At 46.0% G+C, this 13,540-nt stretch overlaps 1 protein-coding gene across 4 annotated transcripts in view; it reads left to right on the top strand.

Annotated features, from left to right (window-relative positions):
- The window catches only part of CPNE3 (copine 3), an 80,166-nt gene that overhangs the window by 62,815 nt on the left and 3,811 nt on the right, over window positions 1–13,540 (top strand). For all 4 annotated transcript variants that reach the window (XM_050940984.1, XM_050940982.1, XM_050940983.1 and 1 more), the window contains 4 exons: window positions 414–468; window positions 564–615; window positions 1,462–1,595; window positions 11,213–11,449. In XM_050940984.1, the coding sequence (XP_050796941.1) occupies window positions 414–468; window positions 564–615; window positions 1,462–1,595; window positions 11,213–11,449 (478 nt within the window). The remainder of the gene's footprint in view (window positions 1–413; window positions 469–563; window positions 616–1,461; window positions 1,596–11,212; window positions 11,450–13,540) is intronic.

Genomic DNA, 13,540 nt, shown 5'->3' on the forward strand with positions numbered 1-13,540 from the left:
AAGTCTGCATATGTGCAGTGGTGCAGGATTCCCCCCAGGAGCAGTATCTCCAAACTCAATGGTCTGCATACTTGACAGTCTGTGGTAGGTAGTAGCTGCTACGGTTTTCATGGCTCAGATTATCTCATGACAAATGCTAAACGAAAGCCAGCAGAGCATTTGCAGCCATAACACTTTTTTTCATAGTAAGATTTTTAAATGCTAATTTCCTAGGTGCCCTGCTGACTTGGACATAAAGAAATTCTCCCTGCTGACCTGATTTGGCCTTTACACAGGGGAAATTTCCCCTTAACTCTGCCTGTTGATTTCTAATAAACAGCTTTATGATTATGACTAGGATTAGATTGTTTTGAATTGTGAACAGAGTCTAAAGAGAAACAGCTACTTCATTTTCTCTTAAATTGCTTTTTCAGAGATAAAATGTTTCCAGCCTTTGGATTTGGTGCACAGATTCCACCTTCCTTTCAGGTAACGAAATGTGTAAATTTGCTTCCTAATCTAAAACAACTTACTCGATGACAGTGCATGTTTAAAACCTGAACATCTCTTCCATGTATTGACAGGTATCTCACGAGTTTCCGTTAAACTTTAACCCATCAAATCCATTCTGCACTGGTAAGTCTTAAAAAGTATCACAAGAGTCTTGTTTCTACTAGGTACTGCTTAACCGCCTCATGGTAGTATGTTTTAATCTGGCACCATTAATACAGCAGCAGTAAAGGTTGTGGCAGTAGATGTTAATTTGTATAGAAAAGTCTCTGATTAGAAGAAATGTGAGACCTATTCAGAATATGGACTTCAAAATCCGTGAAGAGATGGGAAGGAAGGAGATGCTGTTTGTTAATCAGAGCATTTGTGAGGCTTCTGATTAAGCAGGCTGGTTTAGTTAAATAGACAAGGAACTTGAATCAGTAACCAGGCTAGAATTTCCTGCTATATATCCTTACTTGTGTGAAGTAGCCTTTGGTTCTTTTTCTTTGAAATTTCACCGCACACCTACCTGGGGGTAGCAGCAGTGTAGGCTTCTCCCATACCACTAGGCCAAGGTACCTCATTGATGATGTGGAGGGGACCACCCCTAGGAGTGAGACAGTGGTTCATTCTCTGACCATTTAGTCTTTGCCTCTCTGCTTAGACTGCTAACAAGGACATGTGTTCTAAACTGAGCAGAACTGTTATGAACTAGGTAGTCAGATTTCAGAATTGTGATATTTGACCACCTAAACAATCTTTTTAATCTTGACATAAAGTCAAGATTAGCGCTTGTGAAGGCTATGGCCTGATAAAAGGCCTCTGTTCACCTAAAACATACAACTTCCCTTATTGTTATCTTAATTTTAAATAACTTTGTACTACCTTAGATGTCTGGCACCTAAGGAGGTGTCAGGACAGTTGAGTGCCTCAGAATAGCAATGCAACATTAACATGAAATATTAAGACTTAACCATTTGTTTTCTTAAGGAATCCAAGGCATTATTGATGCATACCGGGCCTGCCTTCCTCAAATAAAATTATATGGGCCAACCAATTTTTCTCCAATAATAAACCATGTGGCTAAATTTGCTGGTGCAGCTGCACAGCAACAGACAGCATCAGTAAGTACTTTATCTTAGTGTACATGTTCCCCTCCTTTATTCTTTCTTTCCATGCAATACACTACTCATTTCCCCTCTGTGTGCTTGAAAGTGTGCCAATCTTATTTGTTATCCACTTACCCTGTGAAGTTTCGTTTGGTACCATTAACTTTATGGATGCCACAGCTTCCTCACGGATTGTGCATAACAAGAATCTTTCATCCAGATGAAGCTTATTCTCTGATAGGAATGTCAGTTTAAAAAAAAAAAACAAAACTTTTCATCCAGGACATTCAGAGCACTTCACAAACGTTAAGAATCTAGTTCTGCCCTGGAATACAAACACACATTTTAGGGCAGCATTTAGCCTCAAGTGAGAGAGGCAAGTGTTAATCCTCATTTTACAGAGGATAAACTGAGACACACATTACTTAACGTGACCAAGACAGGATTGCACGAGAGTCATGTAAGACTAAAACTGACTGTCTGGCTGTGGTTTGGCTGTCACCAACAGCAACATGCCTATCTCTTTGTCCCTTGTTATGACCTGCAGTCCAAAGCAGCAAGTAACACACAGAATAAACTCGAATATTCTAAACCAGTGGCTCTCAACCTTTCCAGACTATTCTACTCCTTTCAGGAGTCTGATTTGTCTGTCTTACCCCCAAATCTCACCTTACTTAAACTACTAGCTTACAAAATCAGACCTAAAAATACAAAAGTGTCACAGCAAATTGCTGAAAAGTTGCTTACCTACTCATTTTTACCATAGAATTCTAAAATAAATCAATTGGAATATAAATATTGTACTTGCATTTCAGTATATAGCATATAGACCAGTATAAACAAGTCATTGACTGTATGAAATTTTAGTTTGTACTGACTTTGCTAGTGCTTTTTATGTAGCCTGTTGTAAAACTCCTAGATGAGTTGATGACCCCCTTGAAGACCTCTTCATACCCCTAGGGGTATGCATACCTCTGCTTAAGAACCACTGCTCTAAACTTTTCCACTTAGTTCTCAAAGCTCAGACGGGAGCACTACTGTGAGTTAGCTGGATCCTGGAAAAGAACTCGGTATTCATATGCAAATGAGCACACTAACCATGACACTTTACTTTGGACATAGGGTTGCCAATTCTGGTTGGACGTATTCCTGGAGGTTTCATCGCATGACATAATGTTTAATGAAAGTGTAATCTGTAATTCTTCAAGTGCTTGCTCATATCGATTCCAATTAGCTGTGCACGCGCCGCATGCACGTTCGTCGGAAGATTTTTACCCTAGCAACACTCGGTGAGTGGGCAAGGTCGCCCCCTGGAGTGGCACCGTTATGGCGCCAGATATATACCCCTGCCGAGCCAACGGCCCTTCAGTTCCTTCTTACTGCCCGTGTCGGTCATTGGAACAGTGGAGCACGGCTTAGCTGATCTCCACTTCCCTAGCCTATTCGTAGTTTCTTACTAATAGTTGTGTATACAGTTATAATCTGTATAATTGTAGTTAAATTTAGTTGTTTTCTATAATAGTTAGTGTATATAGTTGTGACAGGTTTGGGGATTAGCCCCTTCCCCACTCCCGGTACCGGGGCTCATGCCCGGGTCACTGGGGTTCAAACTGTGTTCGGCCTGCCACAAGCCGATGCCAATGGGAGATCCCCACGACGCCTGCCTTAAGTGCCTCAAGGAATCCCATCTCTCAGATAAGTGCTGGATCTGTAAGGCCTTTAAGCCGAGAACGAAGAAGGAGCAGGACTTTCATCTCAAACAGCTCCTGATGGAGGCAGCTCTTACTCTGCCACCCTCGGCACCGAGCGCTGAACAGTCTACCTCAGGGAGAAGCGCTCTTTCGGCTCCAGATCATCCCGGTACAGCCAAGGCCCCTCGGCACCGACTGTCGCCAGCACCGATGTCTGCTCGGCACCGCTCGCTTTCCCCGCAGGTTAAGAAGCAGCAGGAGTCTTATGATGCTTCGGTGTCACCTGTGCCACAGTTGGAGCACCTGCCTACGGCGGACTGCCCGGCACTGCCAGCTTCGGCACCGTTGATTCCGATCCCGCAAGGGCCGTCGAGTCCGGTGCCTGAAAGCTCCCTGCTGCATGCCATGGTCGAGCTCACTATTCCCCTCCACGCCGGAGACCTTCTCCACAGCGAGGGAGTTAATCGTGCTGACGGAGTCTGCACTGCCTCAACCCCTGGCACCACCGGTGCGGGTCATACAGTCAATTGGCCTTACTGAAACCACCCTCCGTCGGCACCGCTGAGAGGCACCGATCACACTATCGATCCCGTTGCCGATCCCGGTCCTGTCACAGCTCACAGTCCCAGCACTGCTCTCCATCTCGGTACCGGTCGCACTCGTGGCACCGTTCACCGTCCCGTTTGCTGGCCCAGTACTCCCGGCACCGTTCCCAGCACTGCGCCTCTTGCAGCTGCTCCAGGCGTCGAGCTTTGAGATCCCGGTCGACCTCCCAGTATCGGTACGGTCGCAGGTACCGGTCTCGTTCCCGGCACCGCTCTCTGGAGCCGCACAGAGAGAGATCATCTAGAGATGTAGCCTCTTCCCAGGGTTTCTCGCTCCTCCTTGGCCATCTAGACACACCTTAGTGTCATCTCAGACGGACAGTGCTTCCTATGCACGGGACCGTGACTCAGACGTGCCCAGCCGAGTCTTCCAGGAGACACAAGCTCAAGAACAAGGGCCCCATCAGTGGTCGTTCTGGACACCTTGGGTGTATCATCAAGCCCAAGGTGCACCCCCAGAGGCATCACACTCCATGCCATCTGAACACTGGGTGCCAGAGGCGACTGTAAGCCACTCCCCTCCTGCGAGTACGGATGAAGCGTCCATTCCGCCGACAGACTCTCAGGTCCCACCTGAACCTGACACCGTCCAAGAACAAGAGCCCACGCAGGAACTACTTGTACTTGGCCTCTCCTCTTCCTCCTCTTCAGATGAGGTGGTGGCAGGGACATCCTCCTCTGGCCCTCCCCCAGTTGACCTGAGGGCCCATCAGGATCGTCTGAGGTGGATGGCCCAGAATATGAATCTTCAGGTGGAGGAGGTCCCAGAGGTAGAAGACCCTGTGGTGGATATTTTATCAGCTGACACCCCCACAAGAGTGGCCTTGCCCTTTATTCGTACTATTCAGGCAAACGCCGATACCATCTGGCAATCTCCAGCCTCTATTCCGCCCACGGCCAGGGGAGTTGAGCGGAAGTACATGGTACCCTCTAAGGGGTATGAGTACCTGTACGTGCACCCTCCTCCCTGCTCTCTGGTCGTCCAATCGGTCAATGAAAGGGAGCGCCATGGCCAGTGAGGTCCTGCTCCAAAGTCAAAGGAGGCTAGGCGCATGGACTTATTGGGCCATAAAGTATACTCTGCTGGAGACCTCCAACTCAGAGTGGCAAACCAGCAAGCCCTGCTTAGTCGTTACAACTATAACACCTGGGCGGTGGTGGGGAACTAGCTCCGTGAATTTTCCAAAGACTTCCGCCAGGAGTTTGCTGCCCCTTTGCAGGAAGGAAAGAAGGTGGCGAGAACCTCTCTCCAAGCCTCAATGGTCGCAGCCGACTCCACAGCCAGGACTCTGGCTTCAGAAGTCGCCATGGGGAGAATATCAGGGCTTCAGGTGTCATGCCTTCCACTTGAGTTACAGCAAACTATACAGGGCTTGCCCTTCGAAGGCCAAGGCCTATTTTCTGAGAAGACTGATCCTAGACTGCAAAGCCTAAAGGACAACAGGGTGATCATGCACTCACTCGGAATGCACACACCGGTGACTCAGCGCAGGTCCTTCAGTCTCCAGCCTCACCACCCTTACCCCCCGCCTAGACTTCGGCAGAAGGCGTGGCCGAGGCAATCACAGAAGGCAGTCTGGACCCCAAGGGGGTCAAAATCAGAGTCCTCCCAAACCACCTGCGGGACCCAAACCAAACTTTTTTGAAGGGATGCCCAAGGACAGCGTACCAGTTGTTTTGCCAGGATCCTCTTCCTCCTTTTTGCAACCACCTCTATTTCCTCCCTGCGTGGACCCAGCTAATTTCGGATCATTGGGTACTACGCATGGTCGAATCGGGATGCCACCTCCAGTTTATTTCGCCCCTCCCCTCGCCCCCCCCATCCTTGTCCCTCTTCAGGGACCCCTCTCACAAGCAATTCCTCTTGCAAGAGGTACAGAGGCTCCTTGCCATGGTCGCTATAGAGGAGGTACTGAAAGACTCGAGGGGCAAGGGATTTTATTCCCGCTATTTCCTAGTCCCCAAGGCAAAGGGAGGTCTAAGACCTATCCTAGACCTGCAAGGACTCAACAAATTCATGATAAAGTGGAAGTTCCGCATGGTATCCCTGGGGACCATCATCCCATCGTTGGATCCCGGAGACTGGTATGCCGCTCTCGATATGAAAGATGCCTGTTTTTCACATCACTATTTACCCACCACACAGGCGGTACCTCCATTTTGTGGTCAACCATTGACATTTTCAGTTTACAGTCCTTCCGTTTGGCCTTTCTGCAGCCCCACGAGTATTCACAAAATGCATGGCTGTAGTCGCTGCCTCCCTCCGTCGTAGTCGTCAGATGCATATCTTCCCATATCTCCACAACTGGCTCATTCGAGGGACATCCGAGGCCCAAGTTACCTGTCATGTGTGCATCATCAAGAACCTATTCAGGCGATTAGGCCTGATCAATATAGAGAAGTCCACTCTGGTTCCCACACAGAGAATAGACTTCATTGGGGTCATCCTGGACTCTGATCTCGCCAGAGCCTGCTTGCCACAGCCTCGGTTTCAGGCAATGGGATCAATTATCCAAAGCCTACTGAACTTCCCAACGACTTCGGCTCGCACTTGTCTCACACTCTTGGGCCACATGGCGGCCTGCGTGTTTGTGACCAAATACGCTAGACTACATCTCCGTCCCCTTCAAACTTGGCTCACCTCGGTATACCAGCCGGGCAGAGACAGCATAGACATGATCCTCATGATCCCTCCCGAGCATCCTAGACTTCTTGGCCTGGTGGCTAATGCCCAACCTGGTCTGTGCAGGGATGCCTTTCCACCCACCTCAACCTTCAATGGCCCTGACAACGGACGCGTCATCCCTGGGTTGGGGAGCCCACCTAGGGAATCTCCGCACTCAAAGCCTTTGGTCAGCTCAGGAACTCTCCTTGCACATCAGTGTTCGGGAGCTGAGAGCAGTCTGCCTTGTGTGCCAGGCATTTTGAGAGCATATACAAGGCCATTGTGTCTCAGTGCTCAGAGACAACACAACGGCTATGTTTTACATAAGCAAGCAGGCGGAGCACGTTCTCCTCTCCTTTGTCAGGAAGCTATTCAGCTTTGAGACTTTTGCATAGCCCACTCGATCGACCTGGTAGCGTCCTTTTTCTCCTAGGGGTCCGGAACATTCTGGTGGATCACCTCAGCAGATCTTTCCTGTCTCACAAGTGGTCGATTCGTCCAGACGTTATCCATTCTGTTCCCCAGAAGGGGAGTTCTCCCCACATAGACCTCTTTGCCTCCTGTGAGAACAGGAAATGCCAGGAGTTCTGCTCCTTCCAGGGTCTCTCCCCGGGATCCCTCTCAGACGTATTTCTGATGCTGTGGACCAGCCATCTACTTTATGCCTTTCCACCGTTCCCGCTGGTTCACAGGGTCCTGCTCGAGCTCCGCAGAGACAGAACCCACCTGATCATGATCGCTCCAGGGTGGCTGAGGCAACACTGGTACACCATGTTGCTCGACCTGTCGGCGACCAACCCAATTCCCCTACCTTTTTGCCCAGATCTCATAACTCAGGACCACGGCAGACTTTACCACCCAGACCTGCAGTCTCTTCACCTCACAGCATGGTTGCTGCGTGGTTAAGCCAGTCCGAGTTACGTTGCTCTGCCTCGATGCAACAAGTACTCTTGGGTAGTAGGTTAACCTAGTGGAAGGTTTCCTATCTGGCCAAGTGAGAACGTTTCTCCTGCTGGTGTGGCCAACGTAATGTTCCCACCGAGGTACCAGTTCATACCATCTTGGACTACCTCTGGTCCCTAAAACAACACAGCCTAGCGGTTTCATCAGTAAAGGTGCACTTGGCAGCCGCTCGGTCTTCGCTCACCCCATGGTTTCGAGGTTCCTCAAGGGCTTGGAACATTTATACCCACAAGTCCGCCACCCTGCCCCAACCTGAGACCTCAACCTTGTTCTAGCCAAACTTATGGCTGCTCCCTTTGAGCCGCTAGCAACCTGCTCGCTGCTGTACCTGTCCTGGAAGACAGCCTTCCTCATAGCCATTACTTCGGCAAGACGAGTCTCCGAGCTTCGGGCTCTTACAGTGGACCCTCCGTATACAGTGTTTCACAAGGACAAGGTACAGCTGTGACCACTTCCGGCCTTCCTTCCTAAAGTGGTATCAGCCTTCCATATCAATCAAGATATCTTCTTTCCGGTCTTCTTCCCGAAGCCACACTCATCACACTGAGAGCAGCAACTGCACTCCCTAGACATCCATAGGGCTTTTGCATTTTACGTCGAGCGAACAAAGCCCTTTCGTAAGACACCCCAACTCTTTGTCACAGTGGCAGATCATATGAAAGGCATGCCTGTTTCCTCCCAAATGATTTCATCTTGGCTGACATCGTGCATGTGCACCTGCTATGACTTGGCTCATGTTCCAATGAGCCACCTTACCACACATTCTACCAGGGCTCAGGCTTCATCTGCCGCCTTCCTGGCTCGTGTACCCATCCAGGAAATCTGTCGTGCAGCTACCTGGTCCTCGGTCCACACCTTCGCGTCACATTATGCATTGGTACAACAATCCAGAGATGACGTGGCATTTGGCTCAGCAGTTCTACATTCTGCGACATCTCACTCCGACCTCACCGCCTAAGTAGGGCTTGGGAGTCACCTAATTGGAATCGATATGAGCAAGCACTTGAAGAAAAGATGGTTACTCACCTTTGTAACTTTTGTTCTTCGAGATGTGTTGTTCATATCCATTCCAAACCCGCCCTCCTTCCTCTCTGTCAGAATAGCCGGCAAGAAGGAATTGAAGGGCCGTTGGCTCGGCAGGGGTATATATTTGGTGCCATAATGGCGCCACTCCAGGGGGCAACCCTGCCGACCCACCGAGTGTTGCTAGGGTAAAAATCTTCCGACGAACATGCACGCAGCGTGCACACACCTAATTGGAATAGATATGAGCAACACATCTCGAACAACAGTTACAAAGGTGTGTAACCGTCTTTTCCTGGAGATTCCAGGACACTTCTGGGGGGTTGGTAACCCTATAAATTGGACATACTGTAATAGTAATAGAGCCCTAGTGTGCTGGGCATTTTTCTGTCTTGGAAAAGACACTGTCTCTGCTCTGAAGTGCCTCCAATCTAATGAGACAAACAAATGGATAAGTTGAGGATGTGGATACAACATATAGGCATATGAGCCTGATGAAAAATTAGCCCAGCTTCGTTAGTGACATGTATTGTAAAACTGTTTGATTTGTGTTTTTTGTTTTTAATTGAGGTTAGAAGGATTAGGAAAAGACATGGGGAGGAAGAGAAATGAGCACAGCTTATCAACTGTCCAGTCATGATCAGCAGGCTGGGTTTTGTAGACATCATGGCAGATGTGGAGAAAGTAGAACTGGAGGGAGCTATTGAGGGGGAAGGACAAAGTGGTGGGGAACAAGTAGTAGTGTGAAGATGGGGAGAGAGCAATGAGACAAGGTAGAGAAGAGACATGGAGAGAGCCATTGAAGAGCATATCTTGATAAACTATAATTAATCTTCTGATTGCTTTTAAGTCTAGGCTGCCTGAAGTTCCTGAAATAAACTAGATAAAAGTGTGAAAATCGAAGTTTAGCAAATTTTATGCAGGTCTCAACTTAGTTGTGGTGGTTTGTCCCTGGAACTGAATCCCCGCCCAGAGCAAGTGGGGTGGTGAGATGGTGGCAACCCACCAAAAAGAAACTTGAATGGAGTTTACTTGTAACAATGGAGATGTGAGCCTTCCATTTAAGGTTTTTCAAACAACATAATACAGAAACCTGACTTAATCGAGGTTTTATAAACTATTGATTGTAGCAATAGTAGATACAGATTCTAAAAGCACAGTGAGGAGGCTGTTACTTATTTGCATGCTGTTACCAAGAATATTCTTCAGCTCACAACTGTCATAATTGACTTAATATTGATCTCTGGGGACAAATGGAGAATTGGGTGTCCTTGCTCGGTTTGTACCTTGAACACTTTCTGAAAGCCTTTCCCTGTTGATACCCTCCGTGCTTGCAAATTTTGAGCTGACAAACTTGTAACCCTCTACTGGAACTCAATACTCAAGGTTTTTCTACTGAAGAGCACTAATGTTGCTTGTTAAAAATATCTGTTTTTGTCACTGTACAGCCAAACAGATCTGAAGTTGAAACCTGGTTATCTATTCTAGATATGTACTGTAGGCTGGCTGTTGGCTTCCATTTGAAATTTAGCTTGCTTACATAAAACACCAAAAGCAGACTGCAGATTTTGCCAGTTAATCCTAGAAAACAGCTGGCATGCAGGTATAGTAGAGGAAATTTGTGTAGGAATTTGAAGCAACAGAGGGAGTATATGTTTTTTTAAAAAACAATCTACCTGTTTTCTAATAATCCAACCCAGTATCTCATCTAATTTTTCTTTAGAAATCTGAAACTTCCTTGAAGTATAGAACTGGCGCTAGGTGAACTGTTCATATTAGACACTTATGTTAGAAGAACGCCTTTCAGCCGCTGACTGGCAGTGATGGTATATTAAGGCCTGGTCTACACCTAAACCTAGGTTGATCTAGGTGCATCACTCGTGGCTGTGAAAAATTTTACGTCCTGTGCAACGTAGTTAGGTCACCTTCATCCCCAATTATAGATGCAGCTACATTGATAGAAGAATTCTGTCAGTCTAGCTACTGCTGCTCAGTAGTGACAAGAAAAACCCCTTCCAATGCTGTAGTAAGTGTTTTTACAGTACAGTGCTACAAAAGTGTATCTGCAGCAGTGCTGCTATAGCTTTTGGTGCCCTGAAAAAATCAGACGCGTTGTCTGGTTTTTTCAGGACTCGGGACAAACTCTGTTTTGATCAGTATTTTGTGAAGTCCTAACTACAGTACATACAGGAGAGTTTCTTCCTTTTTTTTCCTTGGTACTCTGGCTTATGTGTTAGGGCGTCCGTGGCTGTGTTGGGCATGATTTTATATTTACATTTTTCAAAGATGTTACTTCAAAATAGATTGTAAAGGAAAATATTCAGTTAAACTTGCATTCAGCTCCTGCCCAACAAAATCTGTGTCCTATGTTTGAGTGACATTGTAGTTGAGATCTGAGGATAGCTTTTCAACGTGGCTGCTTTAGATTGCTGCCAGCTGGACATAAGGGCCTTATATGCTTTGCTGTGAACGTGTGTTGTGCTTTGTGGGGAGGGAAAGTTAGGGTTGGGGTTTTTGGACCAGGCAGAAGAGACCAGAATCAAGTTTAGATGCTTGATTACAAAAAATAAACTTCACATATTGAAAAGTTATCATTCTATGCCCTGTAAACCTGTTGCATGCATGTATGCAGTATTTTTTCTTCTGCTGTTCTCAATTGTAACAAAATGCATATTGATTTGACAGCAATATTTTGTGCTCCTAATTATCACGGATGGTGTGATAACAGACCTTGATGCAACCAGATCTGCCATAGTTAACGCCGCAAAGCTTCCCATGTCCATTATCATTGTTGGCGTTGGAGGAGCTGATTTCAGTGCCATGGAGTTTCTTGATGGTGACAATGGAAGTCTCAGGTCCCCAACTGGAGAGCCAGCTATCAGAGACATTGTACAGTTTGTGCCATTTAGGCAGTTCCAAAGTGTAAGTATCATTCCTTACTGAATACGTACCAGGGAAATACACTGTATTTCATAACATGTAAATACTTGTGGTCCTATTTCCACTGTGAATTTATACATGGACTGGCCCTGGAATGAGGTCTAAAGCCTCCTGAAAACACACTCAGCTACCAGTGAGGTATGGCTTTCGTATCAGCTGCTAGGAAGAGATGAGAGCCTACCAGCTCATCTGTGGAACTGCCAGTAAATCATTTTGATCAAAAAAGGTGACCAGTTCCTGGTTTAGCAATCTTGTCTGTCTCTCTCTCTCTTCTTAACCAGTCTTTTCAGGACATGTCATTTATAAATCTACCTCAGAATTGATATGCAGTTCAGCATAATTAAACCAATGCTGGTGTCCTGTCGGAGGAGAAAATGAGCATGTTTCTGACTTCACTGAAGATTATTTCCATTTGAGTTAGTGGAGTTGCCTGGCTGTAAATCTGGATTAAGATTGGAATTGAGCCCTGTGTGCATGCACTGGATCATTTGATAAACAAATCTGTGTGTGTGAAGGTGAGGGAGTCATTTTCTGATATAGTGCTCCTGCTGAGGTAGTTTTATAAAGCAAATAAAACCCCCTTTGCAGACACACAAACAAAATGGTGGGGACGCTCTCTTTTAATGTGCAACCCAAAAGATGGAATCCATCATTCAAATACTGTTGACATTGGTTCATATAGCCTTTGCAAAGATGTATACAAATAAATAATTTGGGGAAAGGAAAACTGGCAGATAAAACAGCTCAGCTTCAAAGGTGCTCACTTCCTAGTTCTTGTTTTTGTACATTTTATGCTCTGTTCTATCACCCCCGGCCCCTCATATTAAAATAACGCACCAGTTTTCCTTGATTTCTACTATTTGTTTGGGCATATTGATGTGGGGCAAAGTAGCAATCTGCAAAGATTACTTAAAGTGCCATCCTTCGTTGGAGACTAGAGTGTGTTAAATTTTGGCAAGCAACACTCTAACAGCAGAATTTTCAGGAGTATAAAGAAGCAAAAAAGTGGTGGTAGCTGCTAAGGCTAAAGCCCTGGAAGGGTGTTATACCTGTCTTGAAATGAAGAAAGGCGAGAGAAAAATATATGGACTGGAAAAGACCAGTGGTAAGAGAATTTAAGACATTGGTGCTGTCAAAGTGCTTAAAGATGGAAGTGGAAATACGTTAACCAATGAGACCAGATTAAGAAATGATAGAATTACGGTTAAAGATTTATGATTGAAGAGCATCCAAGAGAACCATGCCATATGATACAACCAAACAAGGTTCTGATCGTACCAATCCAAGAAGAAGTTGTTGTAGAATCATTGAGCAACATAAATAAGAAAGCTCTCGGTTCCAATGGCATACCAGGAGAAATATGGAAGTGCCTGGGGCAGGGAGGCATGAACATATTGATACAATTGTTTAATTTCATTAAGAGGACTCAGCTGATGTCTGGAGAAAGAGCACATTGTTACCAATATTTAAGGAAAAAGGAGACACACAAGACTGTGGTAACTGCAGCATTAAACTCCATGAGCTACACCATGAAGGTCTGAGAGACTGTTATTTGTAAGAGACTGAGAAATAAATCGGTGACAATCAGTTTGGATTCATACCAGGCAAATCAACAATGCTGTCTTTATATGTTTTCCACAAGCAATCTTAATGCAGAGAAAAGAGAGAAACTCTTTACGTAGTGCTCATTGTTCTTGAGAAGGCTTGCCTTCCGAAAAGTCATCTGATGGTGTATGAGAATGAAACGGATACATGAAGACCGTATCAGGCTCCTCTAGGACATGTACACTGGTGCTGTTACCGCAGTTAGAAGGCCGGTCAAAGAAACTGAACAATTTCTAATAAAAGTCAAAGTACATAAAGGCCTTTTGTTCACATTGGTGCTCGATGCACTTTAAGAAAATTGCCAGAGTAGCGTGTGCTTTGTGCAGGTCATGTCGTGTTCGTAGGCAGAGCAAAAATGAAGCGGACGAAGATTTAGAGTGATGCATACTTGAAAGAAATTACATAAAAATGAGCAGAAATAAAATAGTATATGGTCTATAGATTCACTGATAGTCTCGTCATCTTCCT

This window comes from Gopherus flavomarginatus, chromosome 2, assembly GCF_025201925.1.
Source record: "Gopherus flavomarginatus isolate rGopFla2 chromosome 2, rGopFla2.mat.asm, whole genome shotgun sequence".
Lineage (NCBI taxonomy): Eukaryota > Metazoa > Chordata > Testudines > Testudinidae > Gopherus > Gopherus flavomarginatus.